This window comes from Rhinoraja longicauda, chromosome 5 (genome assembly GCF_053455715.1).
Source record: "Rhinoraja longicauda isolate Sanriku21f chromosome 5, sRhiLon1.1, whole genome shotgun sequence".
Lineage (NCBI taxonomy): Eukaryota > Metazoa > Chordata > Chondrichthyes > Rajiformes > Arhynchobatidae > Rhinoraja > Rhinoraja longicauda.
Window position 1 is genome coordinate 47,001,740 of NC_135957.1, and position 20,437 is coordinate 47,022,176.

The 20,437-nt window shown below is 41.1% G+C and overlaps 1 protein-coding gene across 3 annotated transcripts in view; it reads right to left on the reverse strand.

Annotated features, from left to right (window-relative positions):
- The window catches only part of gckr (glucokinase (hexokinase 4) regulator), a 49,860-nt gene that overhangs the window by 22,613 nt on the left and 6,810 nt on the right, over positions 1-20,437 (reverse strand). Inside the window, exons 1-7 of one of the 3 annotated variants that reach the window (XM_078400140.1) lie at positions 11,442-11,554; positions 8,920-9,075; positions 8,669-8,737; positions 6,267-6,335; positions 5,455-5,516; positions 5,296-5,362; positions 1,419-1,472 (exon numbers count right to left, since the gene is read on the reverse strand). In XM_078400140.1, coding sequence (XP_078256266.1) covers positions 1,419-1,472; positions 5,296-5,362; positions 5,455-5,516; positions 6,267-6,335; positions 8,669-8,737; positions 8,920-9,075; positions 11,442-11,456 — 492 coding nt within the window. In that variant the 5' untranslated portion in view covers positions 11,457-11,554. Of the gene's footprint in view, positions 1-1,418; positions 1,473-5,295; positions 5,363-5,454; positions 5,517-6,266; positions 6,336-8,668; positions 8,738-8,919; positions 9,076-11,441; positions 11,555-13,688; positions 13,823-20,437 lie in introns of those variants that run through there. The other 2 variants (XM_078400141.1, XM_078400142.1) reach the window with 2 other exon arrangements.

The following is a 20,437-nucleotide window of genomic DNA, read 5'->3' on the forward strand; positions in this document are numbered from 1 at the left end:
CTAAACTAAACTAATATGGAACATTTATTAATGGACTTCAAAGGGATAGTCTTGTGTGACAATGAAATCGATGGAAAGATAGCAGAGGTGCTGCCATTCCCTTCCCAGACACTGCCTGAACCTTCAGCACTTGGCGTTTTGCAAAAGGTAACAGAGAATAGACAATGCTCTAGTAATTGATGAAACACAATTAAGTTTCAAAAATGCAAATCATAATGTGTCACATAAATAATTAATCGTTAAAACGAGGGAATGTGGAGTCAGGGGACCAAAAGCAGAATCGGAAGTTCATTGATTGCAAAATAGTGTCATGTGCACAGGTAGGTAATAGGTATTCAGAGTGGCAGGAAATAGGGAAAAAAATCACATAAGGATAAGCTGTGACTATTATCATTCACAATTTATATTAATGATGCAAACACAAAAAATCAACACCGTAATTCTAAAGTTGCAGATGACAGATGACAGTAACTAATTGCAATATATTAATGAACTTGCAAAATAAGTGTAATTAATTAATTATTTTCACAATGGTAAATATGAGCCTTTACATCTTGATCAGAGAAGTAAATAAGTCATTTAAGAGAACATTAGATAGAGCTCTAGGGGCTAGTGGAATCAAGGGATATGGGGAGAAGGCAGGCACAGGGTATTGATTGGGGACGATCAGCCATGATCACAATGAATGGCGGTGCTGGCTCGAAGGGCCGAATGGCCTCCTCCTGCACCTATTTTCTATGTTTCTATATTTACTAGGAATATACCAGTCTAAAGACAGTAATAGAACAAACATGGTGAGAATGTGGAAAAGCCACACAGTGCTGGAGTATCTCAGCAGGTCAGGCAGTATCTCGGGAGAACATGGATCGGTGACGTTTTGAGTCAAAACCCTTCTTCAGACCATGTAGAAAATGCCCTGACTGCTTGGACTGAAAAGCTCAATGTTTCTATGCTTTGTATTCTGTGATCCTTTGGAGTTCCACATTAAAAGTATATTATTGGATATCAAGAAACAAATTGAAATAAGAATGCCACACTTACATCATTTGTGTGTCTCAGAAATGTAAACATAGATTAGAACAACAGATGTTAAATTATTAGAGGAGATGGTTAATCAGTTTCACAAGCCACATGTATGTGGGTGGAATCCAATTATGCGAGAGAGATTTCAAATAAACTTGAAATGTTAATCGAGAATAAGTTGTAACTTTATAGACTGGGCAATGCCCTGGTGGGGTGGAATGAGTTTGATGTTCATCTCATTGATTTAATTTACAGTAATAACCCATCCTCTTGCATTATACAACACACTTACGTTTTAACATGGAAGAATTGGTACTGAGAATGTACTGTACCAAAGGAACATTGACAGCAAATTTCGGTACTTTTGGAAAGAGCTTGAAATCCACTCTACTTACTGACAATCCACATGAAATCCCAATGAACAGTACTTTCTTTTTCATTTTGGTGATCTGCAAATAAATATTACAGTTAAGGATGTAATGAAAATAATATATTTCTCACTTTCAATTGTATTGTATTTTCTTGGTCATCATCCTGACAACAATTAAATGGTTAGAAAATGATCTTCAAAAAAATAAATAGCTCAGGAAAGAAATAAAAAGTAACAATTTTTCAGAACAAGGTTTACAATTTTAATTAAAAAAACACTCATGAGAAATGTAAGTCTGTTGCTGATTTTGCAATATCTATTTTATGTTCAGTCAAAAGCATAAATATAAAAAAATACTCTATAGCATTTGGCTGGTTGAGTTACAGGTTTTTTTATGCGCATCATCTCATTTTATTTGGAAAATGCTGCCAAATGTAATGTCAAAGATAATTTTCCAAATATTAAGGCATAAAACAAAGGATCATTACTACCAAGATGGGATTTAATCTTAGATCAGGAAAATTGTGCAGCAAAATAACATATAATTATTAAATTGTTAGAGATTGTTAGACATGGAGCATTTTTCAGGAATTATGTGGGGAGTGGACTTTAATAGAAACGAGAACCAGTTTTTCAAAAAAACACCAGTAAACGACAAGCAGGTTTCAGGTTTGAAATTAAAACATTAGCAATGTAAACGGACAATAGTGCTGGAGAGCACAGGCATCTACCTCACAACAAAAGAGTTCAGTCAGAAGAAGGATCTCGACCCGAAACGTCACCCATTCCTTCTCTCCCGAGATGCTGCCTGACCTGCTGAGTTACTCCAGCATTTTGTGAATAAATCGATTTGTACCAGCATCTGCAGTTATTTTCTTATATTATATATAGTTCAGTCAAGATATATGGTTTGTAAACTGACATGACCCAGAGACATTCTCCTATTAGGCAAGAGGCAACTGTGGCTAACAAGGGAAATTAGGGACGGTATAAAACTAAAAGAAAAGGTGTATAATATAACAAAGTGTAGCGGGAAGCCAAACATTTGGGAAACTTTCAAAGGACATCAGAAGGTAACATAAAGGGCAATACGGGGTGAAAAGATGAAGTACGAAGGTAAGCTCGCCAACAATATATATAGTAAAATCTTCTTTAGAAGAAGATTAGTAAAGACAAATGTGGGTCCCTTGCAGGCAGAAACAGGTGAAATTATTATGGGGAACAAGGAAATGGCAGAAGAATTGAACAGGTACTTTGGTTCTGTCTTCACCGAGGAAGACAGAAGACAATCTCCCAGATGTACTAGAAGACAGAGGATCTAGTTTAGAGATACAGCCTGGAAACAGGCCCTTTCGGACCACCGGGTCCACGCCGACCAGTGATCCCCGCACATTAACACTATCCTACACCTACTAGGGACAATTTTTGCATTTACCAAGCCAATTAACCTACAAACCTGTACGTCTTTGGAGTGTGGGAGGAAACCGAAGATCTCGGAGAAACCCACGCAGGTCACAGGGAGAACGTACAAACTCCGTACAGACAGCATCCGTAGTTGGGATTGAACTCGTGTCTCCGGCGCTGCATTCGCTGTAAGGCAGCAACTCTACCACTGTGCCGCCGTACCGCCCCATGTTAAGGAGACAGAGGAACTGAAAGAAAGTTGCATTAGGCGAGAAATTGTATTAACTATGTGTCTGCAGACTGATGTGTCTGAGGGCTGATAAATCCCCAGGGGCTGATGGCCTGCATCTCAGCGCACTCAAGGAGGTGGCTCTAGAATTCATGGATGCATTGGTGATCATTTTCCAATGTCCTATAGATTCAGGATAAGTTCCTATTGATTGGAGGGTAGTTAATGTTATCCCACTTTTCAAGAAATGTGCGAGAGAGAAAACCAGGCATTGTAGACTAGTTAGCCTGACATCGATGGTGGGGAAGTTAAAGGATTGGTCCAAGTCAGCATGTATTTATGAAGGGGAAATCCTGCTTGACTAATCTTCTGGGATTTGTTGATAACCTCAACAAAGGTTGAGGATGTGACAAGTAAATTGGATGAAGGAGAGCCAGTGGATGTAATGTATCTGGACTTTCAGAAAGCCTTTGAGAAGGTCCCACACAGGAGATTAGTGGGCAAAATTAGAGTACATGGTATTGGGGGTAAGGTATTGACGTGGATAGTGAATTGGTTGGCAGACAGGAAACAAAGAGTAGGAATAAACGGGTCCCTGTCAGAATGGCAGGCAGTGGCGAGTGGAGTGCCGCAAGGCTCGGTGCTGGGGCCGCTACAATTTATAATATATATGAATGATTTAGATGATGGAATTAAAAGTAACACTCGCAAATTTGCAGATGACACAAAGCTGGGTGAACTGCGAAGAGGATGCTAGGAGGTTGCAGGGTGACTTGGACAGGTTGAGTGAGTGGGCAGATGTATGGCAGATGCAGTATAATGTAGATAAATGTGAGGTTATCCACTTTGGCAGCAAGAACAAGGAGGCAGATTATTATCACAATGGTGTCAGATTAGGAAAAAGGGAAGTGCAATGAGACCTGGGTGTCCTTGTACACCAGTCACTGAAAGTAAACATGCAGGTACAGCAGGCAGTGAAGAAAGCTAATGGCTTGTTGGCCTTCATAACGACAAGATTTGAGTATAGGAGTAAAGAGGTCCTTCTGCAGTTGTACAGGGCCCTGGAGAGACCACATCTGGAGTATTGTGTGCAGTTTTGGTCTCCTAATTTGAGGAAGGTTTTCCCTTGCTATTAAGGGAGTAGGTTCACAAGGTTAATTCCCGGGATGGCGGGACTGTCATATGAGGAAAGATTGGAAAGACTGGGCTTGTAATCACTGGAATTTAGAAGGATGAGAGGGGATCTTATAGAATTATAAAATTATAAACATATAAAATTATAGAAACATATAAAATTATAAAAGGACTGGACAAGCTAGATGCAGGAAATGTTTTTACCCAGAGAGTTGTAAATTTGTGGAATTCTCTGCTACAGAAGGCAGTGGAGGCCAATTCACTGGATGAATTTAAAAGAGAGTTAGATAGAGCTCTTGGGGCTAGCGGAATCAAGGGGTATGGGGAGAAGGCAGGCACAAGTTACTGATTGTGGATGATCAGCCATGATCACAATGAATGGCGGTGCTGGCTCGAAGGGCTGAATGGCCTCCTCCTACACCTATTTTCTATGTCTATATGTATGTCTAATTTACATAACACATCACACTTGAGCGACATTAAACTAGGCATTAGATGTATTCAGTTAGATTTATTTTACACCATTAATACAGAGATGGAGGGAGGATCCAGACTAGACTGATTATTTTATCACTTAGCACATCAAACATGGTTTTTGGCAGATTTGTCCTGTCTATCCATAACTGGTATATTTATGTATCTGGAGAATCAGCAATCATGACACTAGTTTTGTGTGATGATAGACACAAATTGCTGGAGTAACTCAGCGGGACAGGCAGCAACTCTGGAGAGAAGGAATGGGTGACGTTTCGGGTCAAGACCCTTCTTCAGACAGATGATTTTGTGTCTATCTTCGGTTTAAACCAGCATCTGCAATTCCTTCCTACTAGTTTTGTGTGTCTGGAGTTTCCTTCTTTGGAATCTTTTAGACCATTCATGTGAATTACATTGTCCCAGCAAAGGTGTTTATAATATTCAGATGTATTTCTTGTCATTTATGATGTACTCTCATTGTAAACATGTAATTGGATGAAACCATATGACTGCAGCCAAAATATGGAACCAAAATGTCATTATAACTAATGAAATGGCATTCAAACACCTGCTGTTACCTTTGATCTTAAGAACATAGAAACCTGATGTATTTTGTGTTACATAAAGACCAACTACAATATCATTAGATGATACAACTTACTGCTTTTAACATTTTAATCCCAGTCTCTGGATTATCTTCAGGTAGCTCTTGAGAAGTCATGAGAGCTCTGTGGATCAAACAAAACAACAATGAATTTTTGCAGTAGATGTAACTTTTTAAATGTAACCTTGTGTAGTTACAGTTATAGTGGCTGCTTACTTGTCTCCTCCAGCAATGATGTAGTCATAGATTTTTGTTTTTGACAAACGATTGAAGGAAGACTGAAAGCAATAGAAATGGATAAGGTCACTTACAGTAGGTCACAGGAAAGGCCACCAACTCCACAATGTTAGGCCACAATGGGGACGGAGACACGATACGGAAAAAAAATCACATCTCCGTCGAGGTAAGAGATTTAAAAAAGTTTCCCCCAACCCCATCCCCCACCCCTCCACATAAAAGAAACCAAGGAACATTAAAACATACTTTTGACACATTTAAAAAATAATAAAAAAGAAGAAAGGACAGGCACACTGTTGGCAAGGCCAATCCCTTAATAATCTTATATGTTTCAATAAGATCCTCTCTCATCACTCTAAATTCCAGTGAATACAAGCCCAGTCGCTCCATTCTTTCATCATATGTCATTCCTGCCATCCCAGGAATTAACCTGGTTAACCTCTGTTGCATTCCCTCAATAGCAAGAATGCCCTTCCTCAAATTAGGAGACCAAAACTGCACACAATACTCCAGGTGTGGTCTCACCAGGGCCCTGTACAACTACAGTAGGACCTCCTTGCTCCTATACTCAACTCCTCTTGCTATGAAGGCCAACATGCCATTAGCTTTCTTCACTGCCTGCTGTACCTGCATGCTTACTTTCAGTGACTGCATGCTTACCCTCAGTGACTGCATGCTTACTTTCAGTGACTGCATGCTTACTTTCAGTGACTGCATGCTTACTTTCAATGACTGCATGCTTACTTTCAGTAAGTGATAATAAGTGCGTAGAAAACGTTAGTCATACATACGGCAAGTAGAAATGCTAATCTTCCTGAAGTTCCGCATCCGCTCAGCACAATCAGGTTATCATCAGCATCCTGAAAATATTTGTCAGAATATTTTTTTTAAAATAAATCATTCGTACATTTAGTACTGGCAAAGTTGCAAATTCACAAAATTGCTCAGATCTTTAATTCACAACTTCCCTGACTCTAACGATAACAGTAACAAATTCCACTGAGACTAAAAGCCCTGAAACAGCCCTCCTATTTGCCTGATACCATTTCTCAGAACAATTTTACTATTAGAAACCAATATAATTAATAATCTTTTGTTCATTAAGATGAGACCTATTTTTGTAGAAAAAGTGATCCCAATAATGTTCAAAATTTGTTCCAAATTAATAGCCTATATTGGGCAAATCTGTGTAATGATGTTATGCATTCAAAAAACATTTCTCAAGAAATTATAAGAGACCAAAAATTGAACGTTAACACTTTCTCTGTGGACTCCTGCCATCATGGAGAGCGGAGATTGAAGAGGAAATGTGTGGGAGGCAATTTTGGTTTCGGGGGGATGGTTTGTGGTATGGACAATTTGGAGCAGAGATTGGAACAAATATGAGGAGAAAAAAGAGGATGTAATGAGGGAGACAATCAGAGGGCATGGCAGTGTTAGTGAGAGGAATGGAGTGAGGTAGGCCAGAGAGCTCATCATGGATATTGAGCCACAGTTTGGGAGAGGAATAGAGGTGCGGAGAATAAGAAGCTGATTTGTGGACCAGGGAGCTAAGTGGAATTGGTTGTGAAGACATCAGGGTGCAGCGCACGTTTGGAAAGAGGAATGGGAGTTTGTGGAATAGGTTAGATTGTTGGGGTTCAAGGTTTCAAGGTCAAGTTTTCAAGGTCAGTTTATTGTCACATGTACCAGTTAAGGTACAGTGAAATTTGAGTTACCATACAGCCATACTAAGACACACAAACATATAAAAGTTAACATAACTTCCATCACAGTGGATTCCACATTCCTCACTGTGATGGAAAGCAATAAAGTTCAAACTTCTTCCTCTTTGTTCTCCCGCGGTCGGGGCAGTCAAACCATCTGCAGTCGGGGCTATCAAAGCCCCCGCAGCGGATGATCGAAGCCCCCGTCGGGGTGATCGACGCTCCCACATCGGGGCAGTTGAAACTCTCTCCGTGGCATGGAGCTCCAGAATCGGCCTCTTCTTACCAGAGACCGTGGACATCACGATGTTAAAGTCCACAGGTTCCGCGGTTGGAGCTTCGATCCCCAGCAAAGGGATCGCAAGCTCCGCGATGTTACAATCCCACAGATTCCCGCGGCTTGGAGCGCCGGGTCCTTTTCTCCAGGAAAGGCCGCCAACTGCACGATGTTAGGCCGCAATGGGGACGGAGATACGATACAGGAAAAAAATCGCATCTCTGTCAAGGTAAGAGATTGAAAAAAGTTTCCCCCACCCCCTACATAAAACAAACCAAGGAACACTAAAACATACTTTTAACACATACTAAAAATAACAAAAAAGAAGAAAGGACAGGCAGACGGTTGGCAAGGCAACCACTGCTGGTGGCGCCAGCCGATGTACGGGAATAAGTGAGATTGACCAAGGAGTGGTTTGTGGGAAGTTGGGGAACCGATCGATGAAGGGTAGTCAAGGAGATGACCAGAGGAGGGCAGAGATCATTAAAGGGAGGCAGTTGGTGGGGAGGCCAATCACTAACAGTAGCCCAGGTGGAATGAAGTAGATCAATGACGAATTCTGTATATGAGGCCTGCGCCATTTCCATTGACTGTGTCATTTGGTGTCTGTGTCCATGGCAACAGAGCCCACATCTATGGATACCAATCGTGTAAAATAACTCCAACTGAAATACAAAAGCAGACTACCCATATATAAACACATTGAATGCATTTAGTAATCAGGATTAAAGTTAAACCTCTCTGAAATAGAGTTTAAATAGAATGTTCCATCTTTATCCCTTCCTTTCTTGTTGTGAAACATATAAATTCAATTTCCTCTGTGGTGTTATTCAGATGTGCAATTTACTGTGGGGTATATTTTATGATTTAATGCTTCCAACATGGAGCGTGACAGAAGCGCAGATTGGGAATTTGAGTACATAGGTTATTGAAGCTGGTTCACAGTGCAGGTCATTCATAATCCGTTCAAAGTTATTTGACAGCAAACCAAATGAGCTGTGAATGGCGTGAACTGCTCTCTAAATTGCGACAATGTACTATTTTCTGTGCAGTATTCAGCATCAGGAGTGTTAGATTGTAATATTTAGCTAAAAAAAACACTTCTCTAGAAAGCCTTATGTTATATTCTGCAATAAACTGGCCAGAGTTTACTTTGTCAGAATTGATAGTAAACTTGTTAAGGCTCAACAATTATCATTTCATCACCTACCCTCAGCACCTCTTGAACTTGCTTGGCAGTGTCCCTCAAAGCCATTAAGATGGATTCACTGAATAGTGTCTGTCAGTAACACAAAATAAATATTGGCCAGTTGCTGCATATAGTAAAGATTAATTCATAAAGAACATGCAGGAATGACGACAACAAAATCAGAAATGCTGGAAGAACCCAGTCAGTCAAGCAGCATTTGTGGAAAGAGAAACACAATTTACACTGGTGGTTAGCATGGAATCATTTTGTACCTTATAGTTTGTTGCTGAGTCTTCCTCCTTCTGAAATATTTCTTCATCACATTTTTTCAACAGTTGTACAATCTGAACTGAATCTGATAGGTCTATATCGTGCGTTATGGGGTTGGACCTCTCTGTGATGGGGAGTGTGGCTTCATATTCTGCAAGCTGCAGTGAAAAGCACCAAAGGAAACACCTTTATATTGCTGACTTTCCTCAGGAGATGGCAAATATGTATTTAATATTAAAGCAGCAATTGCATTTGGAACGGACTGTCGGTACAATCAGTAATATTTCTAATCATTTTGATCCACAATCACAAATATACCAGTCGCCACTCAAGATATTTCTGGATGTGAATTCTTGGACATCTCTCTCATGTTTATGTTTCTTTCATTCTCAATAAATCTATTTGCTTCCTGCTCTCACCATTGCAGCAACATTTAGGCAATGCCACAGGGAAAATGAACCAACCACGAAAACACAGCAGGTCAGGTAGAACTTGTGGAGGGAATGGATAGGCTATTTTTTGGTTCAAGACCTTTCTTCAGACTGAAGAAGGGTCCAGACCCAAAATGTTGTCTATCCATTCTATCCACTGATGCTGTCTGATCTGTTGAGTTACTCCAGCACTTTGTGTTTTACTCAGGATTCCAGCATCTGCAGTCCATTGGGTCACTGTGAGTCCACCACAGTTTGCATTGGATTTGAGATTGAGACAACCACAGACCTGAACTCCAATACCCATTAATGAATACCATACCAATACCCATCTAATGAACACATTTCCTGTAGATTTACTCGAATGTGGAAAGTGCATTGAAAAGAGCACACTTTAAATTGTAAGCATTGCTTGGTTCATTTTGACCTTATATTTAAAGTTAGATGACATACTGCTATAAACCAGACCGACATACCACCGTACTTCCAGGCAAAGCTCAGGTATAATATTGTTTAAGGTAGTATCCGAAGGCTATACTTGCTGATAGGTGCAAAATGTAGACAGGGGGCAGGCCGAATTAAATCAAGAGGCAATGTTTGAATTTATTTTCTTCTCATCCTGACTTAATGTTTTACAGTCACTTGAGCCTAATCCATCCAGTATGAAGCTGACCAGGACAGATCAGTGTCCATTTACACTGTGTTTGTTTTTCCACTAGTTTGAAACAGTCAAAGTTGGAACTAAAGTCAATTAGTAAAAAAATATTTGAATAATAAAAAGTAGATTAGCAATTTTTGGGCCATTATAATTTTTGTAGATAGGGGGAACTGTGGGGGTGGGGGGAACAGTGGGGGTTGTGGGGAAGGGGGGGAGTGGGGGGGCAGGAGAGAGTGGGGGTGGGGGGAGGGGAGAGTGGGGGTGGGGGGAGGGGAGAGTGGGGGTGGGGGGAGGGGAGGGAGGTGGGGGTCAGGAGAGGGGGAGGGGGGAATAGTGGTGGGGAGGGGGAATGGGGTTGGAGGAAGGGCTGGGGGAATGGGCTGGGGACAGGGGAGGGACAAGTGTGGGTGGGGTAGGGGGGATGGAGTGGGCCAGTAGGGGGAGGAGTGGGGGATAAGGGGGATTGATTGGGGGGGTTGGGGGTGCTACACCAATACAGGAGAGGCTTTGAGTCCAGGGCTTACTCAGTGACGACACCCTCTCCCCTTCCCTGTTCCCCCTCTACAAGGAATGGGGCCCAACGGGTCCACTTGGTCTAGTAATCTATATTTATTGTGAGAAAATGACAATACCCTAATCTGGAAGACAGCTTCAGCAATCTCTGTCGTGAGAGCTTGCCTTTTCCAAAGGCTGCTACCATTAGAGTTCTGCTCACACTGACCCTGGAGCCCAGGAATCATAGACCAATGTAACCAGTTTGAGATGTTTAATATTAAATGTTTACATAATATAAAATGCTAAATTGAGATTGGGAAGTACACGTATGATTCCCATAAAAGATGAAAGATTATAAATAAGTTTGAAGGAATTTAAAAAAAATTAATGTGAAGAATTTGTAATGCACAACATAAAATTAATTTTCAAGATTTCAAGGTCAAGATCTATTGCACCTGCATCTGCACCTATTGTCTTTTGTTTATTGTCTATCAATTTATTGTCACATGTACCAATTAAGGTACAGTGAAATTTAAGTTACCATACTAAGTAAAAAGCAACAAGACACACAGCCACATATTTTTTTTTCAATCAAAAAATCATAAACCAATTTTTTAAGGACAAATTGGTAGCTGGCAGTAATTTAGCTCAGCACACCATTAAAAACTCACCAGAACCACACGTCAGTGTGAGTGAGATTTACGGGGTATTTTATCGTCGACTGATTCATAAATACCTAAAATTTATTTCAATCTTCATGTAGAGGAGAAGGCTGCAAATAGCACATTGATAGCGCATTGGATCACTGACAGCAATTCTGTGTTTTTCACATTAAATCACGGAGCAAAATCTCAAAATTGCTGTCATATTTATTGTATATTGACAGTGAAAGCAATTTCATTCTCCTTGCTATCAGAAATTCTAGGCCCATAAAACTTACCTGGATGCTGCTCATTCTTTACATGGGGCCACGTTGATAATGAAGAACCACTGAAGCCATGGTATTGATACAGAGCTCAGTCATACAAAGATGGCTGCCCAATATGCAGGATTACATTGGACACCAGCTGCCTGGCAACTTTACTGTGGAGGCTTGAAGTCCTCTCCAGCATACCCCTATGCAGAGAAAGAGTGCCAAAGGAATGTGCACAAGGACGGTCATCCCCGGGAATTGAACTTAAATACCTACTCCATAAAACAGTTGTAGCATCTAAGCAGCACTCCAGTCATGTATCCATAAGTAGGACTGATCTCACACTGAGCAGTATGATCCGCTCATTTGTGCTGATGCATTGTTAATGTGGAACATTATCGACTTGATGCTATGTTTCTGAAACACATCAAAAAGTGCTCAGTTTAACACTGGCATTCCAATGCTTAAACTCGGTCGAGATTTAGGTGCCTGATATTTGGAATGATGAAATGCAATGAGAGTTATCTGAGTTCAAAGTTCAGGCACTTGACTTTATTGTTAGGCAGTACATGTAAAAGCTGCTTTGATGACTGGTTGATAAAATTCCCTCGTAAAGCAGTGTTTGGATAACTGGATTAGAAATTATGCTGACTAAACACACTGTCATGTTAGCATAGAATTTCTCTGCCTGCTGATTCACTACAAAAGGCAGCAGACCAAAATCTGTCCTTTGTCAAATTAAGTAGGGATTTTTGCTACCATATTCTTGTACTTAACAAGAAGGAAGACTTGTGTTATAAGAAGACTTTTCATGGCTTTGGGACATCCCAAAGCTGCTTCCTGTCAAAGTGAAACTTCTGAAGTGGAGTAATTGCTGTAGAGTAAGCAATGTGTAGTGATCCGTACAAAGCAAATTCCAATAAAGAACGAGAGGATAACAACCATATAATCTGTCTCTCAGTGTTGTTGGTTAAGGGATAAATATTGGCCAAGGAACCTAGATTAGTGCCAAGGCTCTTCTTGAAGTATTGCAATGAGATTATTTAGGCCCATCTGTGGAAGCAGTCAAGACCTCAATTTTATTCTCATCTGGAAGATGGCAACTCTGAAAATACAGACTACCCTCAGAATTAGAAATCATTAAATTCTGACTCAGCGGTGAAATTGCTATGAATTGAACCATAGTGACACATTTACTCTGTAAATGCCCTAGCAGCTGCGGCATACCTGCAGTCTGCCTGTCTTTGTGTTTTTATGTTGTTTTTTTGTCTTGATTGTAGTGTAAATGTGATGTAGTTTTTTGGGGTTGTGTACTATGGGGGGGGGGGGGGGGTGGGGGTGGGAGGAACGGGAACTGTAAATATAAAATTGTCTCTTCTGAACGGAGAAGCGACCTTTTATTCTGGGCCAAACCCATGGAGGTGGCGGCCTCCACCTGGGACTCGCCAGTGGAGGCTCCGGCCGCGTGGACGTCGGAAGCTCGCAGGCCCCTGGGTGGGGGCCGATATCGAGAGCGGCAGCGGCAGCGTCTTCGCCCGCCCCGAATCGTGGGGCTTGGGTCGGCCCGCCGTGGACCTTTCACCGTCCGGCGCAGCCTGAAATAGGCCGCTGGATTTTCTCCGCCCGGCAGGGGCTTCATTGTCGGGAGCCCCGAACTCCCCGACGTGCAGCGGCGGCGTCTTCGCCCGCCCCGGATCGCGGGGCTTGGGTCAGCACGCTGCGGACCTTTCACCGTCCGGCGCGGCCTGGAACGTGGCAACTTCAACAGCCTGACCGCAGGAGAAGACGGCAGGGGAAGAGAAAAGACATTCTGGCCATTCTGGCCTTCCATCACAGTGAGGAGGTGACTGGAGGAGACTCACTGTGATGGATGTTTCTTTTTGTTTGATTGTGTGTGTTATTGCTTTTTTTTATTGGTCTTATTGTGGGACTGTGGGTAATCTTTCATTTCACTGCACATTTATGTGTATGTGACAAATAAACTTGACTTGACTTGACTACTAATACAGCCAATGAAATGTATTTACACCGTACAATCAGAGGAAATTCCTTAGTACACATAACAATAGAACCTTGACCCGGAGACTGGGGATCACTAATAATTGAACTACTTGAAATAAATAATGAAAAATTAGCTTCTACACAGCCAATGACATGCACAAATAAACTGTTAAAGCAAAGAAGAGCTTCTTCCTTTACTTAATTCCTGTTAATTCTGCACCCGAAAATGTAACTAGATGACAAACAGAGAGGGTTAGTGATAGAATTACTTACCTGGTTTTGGTGCAGAGATTCAATATTATGCTCGAATCTATTTTTCTTCATCTTACTACAACCTTCCAGAGATCAAAGTTTTAGCCCAAGTTCCAAATTCAAAGAGGTTTGCAAGCAAATACTGTCAATGCAGAACTGCTTCAAAGTTGATTTGGAAAATAGTGAAACTAAATTTAATTTTCCAAATACCACAGACTTATTTTGCAAATGGGGGTCAAAATCCTACTTAATGATTAATCAAGAATTACATGTCAATCTGATGAGTCATAGTATGCAGTAGCATTGAGTAATTATGCAGTATGGATATTCATCTGCCCAAATGCAAATTAAACTATTTAATGCATTTGTCTACATTTTGCTGATCTGTGTATGTTAAGTGACTTGCAATAAATAAATACTACATTTTGCTCAGCATTTCTTAATTGAGAAGGGAAGAAATCCTATGAAACAATCCACAAATTGTTTGTTCAACTATGTTGACTTTGCCAAATGATAAGTTTTAAAACCACGGGAAAAGTTCCAGAAAAGAATGCTTGTCTTTTAGGATTAAATTGCAGGCAGTAGTGCAGCAGTTTCAATGATCTGACTTTCAGTTGAGATTAGAAAGGCTTTAAAGCCATTGCACCAACCAGGGCCGTCTTAACGCATGGGCCTGATGGGCACTTGCCCGGGGCCCCACGAGCATAGGGGCCCCATGCTGATCTGTGTATGTTAAGTGACTTGCAATAAATAAATACTACTTTAAAAATGTAGGTTCAATAAGTGCTTTTTTCGCAACATTTTCGGTCACTAAGTGCTTCTCACAGCGATCTGTAAGTGCTTTTCGCAACAATGTCAAGTCAAGTCAAATTTATTTGTCACATACACATACACGATGTGCAGTGAAATGAAAGTGGCAATGCCTGCGGGTTGTGCACAAAAAGAATTACAGTTACAGCATATAAATAAAGTTAATAAGTTACTATTATAACTCCTAAGTCCATCGCTAAGTGCTTTTCGGTAAGTGCTTTTCGCCGGCACGACAGGGGGGGGGGGGCTGGTAGGGAAAGGGGGGTGGGGGAGAGTAACGGTAGGGGCCCCAGTACACTGCTTTGCCCGGGGGCCCATAATGCTGTAAAAACGGCCCTGGCACCAACTGTCTTTTACTGTAGGCTCTCAACCGTGTGTTCCAACTTTCGTCCTTTCTTCTCCCCTCCTACAATCAGTCTGAAGAAGGGTCCAGACCCAAAACATCACCTATCCATGTTCTGCAGAGATGCTGTCTGACCCACTGAGTTTGAGTCCTTTTGTGTAAACCAGCACCTGTAGTTCCTCATTCCTACATCTCAATCTCATCCTCCGGAACTGCAATCTCAACTCCCAGCTTGACTATGATAAACCTCATGCTTCAATCCTGTATCCCACTCTGACCTGAGCCTCGCTCACCTGCAAACAATTTCCTTTGATCTTTGATATGAATTCAGGACCTCCCCTATTTCCTCCACATGTCCCAGGAATGGTGGAACATGTGGGAAAAGGCCTTAAAACATGTTGATTTTAGATCAAGAGAACAGAAAGATCATCAAACAACACCTATTTAATACACTTTTGTATGCATCAGAGAATAACTAAGCTATTTTCATGTTTTACCCAGTAGCCTGATACAGGATAAAACATGAAAATATCAGCCCCACTCTTCTCACCTTACGTCATTTGTATCTGATCATTGCGAATCTAGAAATCTATATTGAAATGTGAATTGGTGTGCAAGTGAGAGGTAGTGCCTATTCACAGCCAGCGAACTGCTTCCTGGGGTGCAAATTGATTTATCTTGAAGGGATTACAAAAGCAGCTTCTGCAAGATCACCAACACAGTCCATATCTGTTTGAAAAACCAATGTGATTTTGCTGGAAAGGGATTTAAGATGTCAGTCTTTAAAGCTCGTTTTGAAGACATTAAAACCTAGCTCTTGTATTTACGTAGAAAATATATTACCTGATTGAAATGTCTATAGCTATACTGTTTGGTTATGTGACTGATGGTGAACTTTATAGCTCTATATTTAATATAGTAGCACAACTGACATCTGCCAGCAATTGTCGTTTCTCTTCTTGCCGTGTGCTCTCCGCCTGTCCTCTTGCTGCATGCTTGGCTGGAAACTAGATTGTGATGGAGGTCATGGATCAGGGTTGCATAAGCTGCACATCGCATGTTCGCCCTGCTGTTGCAAATGTGAAAACATTCACGGCACTCGATAACTAGGGCAATGACTTGTAATATGTTCATCTCCCCGGTGATTGAATTCACAAGCTGCGTGTTTCTGACATCGGCTTCCAACCAAATTAACTTGAGTAGCTTCAATAAAGGTGGAGTGCAGAACAGGTAATGCTTGAGGTCCTGCTTCCTGGAAATTACATTTTTGATTAGTACGGGTGTCAGGGGTTATGGGGAGATGGCAGGAGAATGGGGATAGGAGGGAGAGATAGATCAGCCATGATTGAATGCTGGAGGAGACTAGATGGCCTAATTCTGCTCCTATCACATGACCTTTTGATCATGACATCAACAGGGTTGAGTAGATCCATAGAACACCAATAATTCAGCTGGCAGACAGTATTGAATTTCCTGTTACTTACGCTGCCGCCGGACCGAGCAATGGCAACTACAGTAACAACAGCAGCAGCTCAAGGCATAGACGTAGCAAGAATTATTGCTTATGAATGGTGGCACTGTTATAATGGATTTGAGCAATAATCAAAGCTGTTTTCATGCACTTGGCCAATTTGCAGAGACAAGCAATAAGGTGGGATCTGAAGACTCTGTTGACATGTGAATAAATGAAAGGCACTCCTGACTGAATGGGTTCTAGCTTAGCAGTTCAATGACAATGGTTTCAGTGACTGGCGGGAACACTTCTGTAATGTTCAGTTTAGTTTATTGTCACTTGTACCAAGCTTTAGTTTTGTGTTAACCAGCCAGCGGAAAGACAATACATGATTACAATCAAGCCATTTACAGTGCACAGATACATGATAAGGGAATAACGTTTTGTGCAAGATAAAGACAGTAAAGTCTGATCAAAGATAGTCTGAGGGTCACCAATCAGGACTGCTCTCTAGTTGTGGTAGGATGATTCAGTTGCCTGAATATGGAAGTGTGCATTTTCACACTTTTATACGTTTTGCCTGATGGGAGAGGGGAGAAGAGGGAGTGGCCAGCATGCAACTCATTCTTGATTATGCTGCTGGCCTTGGTGAGGCAGCATGAGGCATAAATTGAGTCATTTGTTTGTGTGATGATCTGGGCAGTGTCCACAATTCGCTGCAATTTCTTGCGATCTTGAATGGAGCTGTTCCCAGACCAAGCTGTGATGCATCCTGATAAAATGCTTTCTATGGTGCATCTGTAGGAGTTGGTGAGAGTTGGTGGGGACATGCTGAATTTCCTAAGCCTTCTAAGGAAGTAGAGGGATTGGTGTGCTTTCTTGGTTGTTGCTTTAATATGGGTGGTCCAGGGGAAGTTGTTGATGATATTGTTGTCTGAAGAATGGTCTCGACCCGAAACGTCACCCATTCCTTCTCTCCAGAGATGCTGCCCGTCCCGTTGAGTTACTCCAGCATTTTGTGTCCATCTACGGTGTAAACTACCATCGGCGCTTCGTTCCTAAACATTGAACTAACTTCCATATGTATTTTGATGTCATTGTTTTACCCCTTTTCTGGTGAATACTGTGCCCTAGATCCCTAAAGGAGGCCATATTTCCTTTTGGCTCTTTTTGCATTTGAAAACTCTTTTTCCATGGACAAAGAGCCTGAACATTAAATGTGGAATTAAATGAATTAAATGGGCCAGATTACATTGCTCCCGATCTGTGCCCTGTGCCATACTGACTTGCAACTGCAGGAAATGTTTGTAGCAGCAAGGCTGGTGTGTTGCAGCTCATAAGTTATCTGGACATTAATTTTCTTAGCAGCATTTGAGACTGACCTTGACCGCTGACAACACGGCCTTGTTAAGAACCACTTGTGATGTTGACAAACACTGTCACTTGCAGTTTGCAGGTCAAATTTAATAAAAAATGAAATGGTGCCAGAATAGCAGACTGTCAGTTCACACTGGGGAGAATTATTGAATGAGCATCAGTCAATGGATTTATGCATATCAAGCTGCAATTTCAACAAACATCTGTTCTATGTAAAGCTTCACATTGCACTGTGATCCACTATAGCTTAGGTAAGAGATGAGGCAGCTGTGTAAAAATCCCAACAGTTCGAGTCAACTGGGACAAAGGAATGAAGGGTATAAATATTCCAGGTGAAAACAATTTCATCAAAGGAAATGTGGTTGCTGGATGTTATTGCTGGTCAGCACAATGCATTCTTATTCCGAGGTCAAATCTAGTGTAAATCAATGAGATGAATCTTGATGGATAGAAAAATCTTAAGTGAAATATATTCTAGCAGTCTCAACAGGAGAAGGTGAACTCTACAGAACTGTTTTTACTGAGGGATACAATTGATCTAACTTACTCAGAGCAGCAACAATGCAGTAGATAAGGCTAAAACATGGACCAGGCAGAAAGTACAGGGGCCCCAAGATCTCTCTGCACATCAATGCTGTTGGTGTCTTGCCATTAACTGTATATTTTCCCCGTACATTCGACCTCCCAAAGTGCAATACATCACACTTGGTCAGATTAAATTCCATCTGTCATCTCTCACCCATTTCTCTTGTTGGTCTATATCCCGCTGTATCCTTTGACAGCCTTGCTGAGTGCCCACAGCTGCACCAATGTTGGTGTAAATAGAGTCATAGTCATAGTGTGATACAGTGTGGAAACAGGCCCTTCGGCCCAACTTGCCCACACCGGCCAACGTGTCCCAATTACTCTAGTTCCACTTGCCCGCATTTGACCCATATCCCTTCAAATCTGCCCTATCTATGTACCTGTCGAACTATTGCTTAAATGTTGGGATAGTCCCTGCCTCAACTACCTCCTCTGGCAGCTTGTTCCATACACCCAACACCCTTTGTGTGAAAAAGTTACCCCTCAGATTCCTATTAAATCTATTCCCCTTAACCTTAAAAAGGTGTCTGCAAACTTAGTAACCAACCCATCTGCATTCATGTCCAAATCATTTACATATATGTATCACGATCAATAGCCATCAATAGCCATAGATCCCATGTGGAATTACATCAGTCACAGACCACCAGCCAGAATAACACCCTTCCATCAAAAGCTAAGCCTTGTTTACTCATAGAAGTCTTGCTTCTCCATATTGTAAGAAAGTCTTTTAGAAGCCAAGGAAAACTTACCTTCATAAGAGATTTAAGTATAAGTTCAGGCAAATGACATTTGCATATACCAATTTCAAATTCTGCCTGAGAATTATATATTGACTTTCCATTTGACTGCGTAGCAGCTGAATGTTGCATTACTTAATCATTAATGACATTAACATAAACCCAAAACCCAGCACCAGCCTGAGAATTTAGGGCTGCAATGATCAGTCAACTAATCTGTAAGCATTTTCTCCTGACATTATAAAATTTCTTATTCATATCAACATTTCTGGTAGAATTATTAAAGAAAGAAATATGGTTCTGTATGATCCCTCTGATTCTCTGTTCAAATTAAGATTAGTTTTAATTAATTTTCAAATCCACAGATGAAGAGGTGAATTAATGAAAGAAAGAGAAGGAAAATATTAAAGTCTTTCAACATTCAATATCAATGTTCTCATTACAATGTTCAGAGACGATGGCCTTGGTGTGACCTACTTTAATTTATGCAGAACATGATTATTTGTGTACCTCAATTTTAAAAGCCATTAGCAGCGAAATGTAAAATTAGTGGCCTGCTAATGAGAAGGTAAAAGAGATGGATTAGATTAGTGCTATTCTTGCAGTCTTTCACAAACTATAAATGAATTATAAATGCCTTTAAGATATTGGTCACTTTAAAGGTCTTCTGATTTATTAACAGGCGTACTCAAAATGTCCTTTGGCTTGCTTGCTGTGCAAATTGTACTCATTACCTTACCATTTTTCCTGGCTTACCACAATGTTTATATTGCAGGAGTAAAAAATATAAAATGCAGCTTGTATTAGGCTAATAAATTTAATGCAGAGAAGTGTGATTTTATAAATTTTGGTGGGAAGGATAAGGAGAGAAAATATAAAGTGCACTTGAAATCACAAAGCAGGTGCAAAACAATAAAAACTACAATATAAATCATTAGCTAAGCCCAGCAAAGCAAAATACATTGTAGAGTAGAAGGTCAAGATCCATAATGAGGGTTAAGAAAGGTCTTTTGGGAATGTTACTGAGATATGGGACTTCAGTGAAGACCTTAAAGAATCGTGACTTCTTTAGCGTCGAGAAGGCTGCTGGGCAGTGTTGCAGTGTTATTTTTTTAGGTGCCGGAGCTGTCACTGGTGCCGGTGCGGCCGCTGTTAAATTCCCCGCTAGTTAAAATTCCCTGCTGTTTATTTTGGCTTTTTTTGCAGAGGTGCCGGAGCGGAGCTCCAGTGAGCTCTGGCAGCACTGCACCCCTGCTGCTGGGTGATTTGATAGTGAAGTTTAAATTCATTTTGGCCTTTGATGAAGTAAGGAAGAAGAATATAGTATAGATAAGTTGGTAAACAGAGGATACTGAAAAAGGGCCTCGACCTGAGACGTCACCTATCCAGAGATGCTGCCTGACTTACTGAGTTACTCAAGCATTTTGTGTCCTTTTGTGTATTAACCAGCATCTGCAGTTCT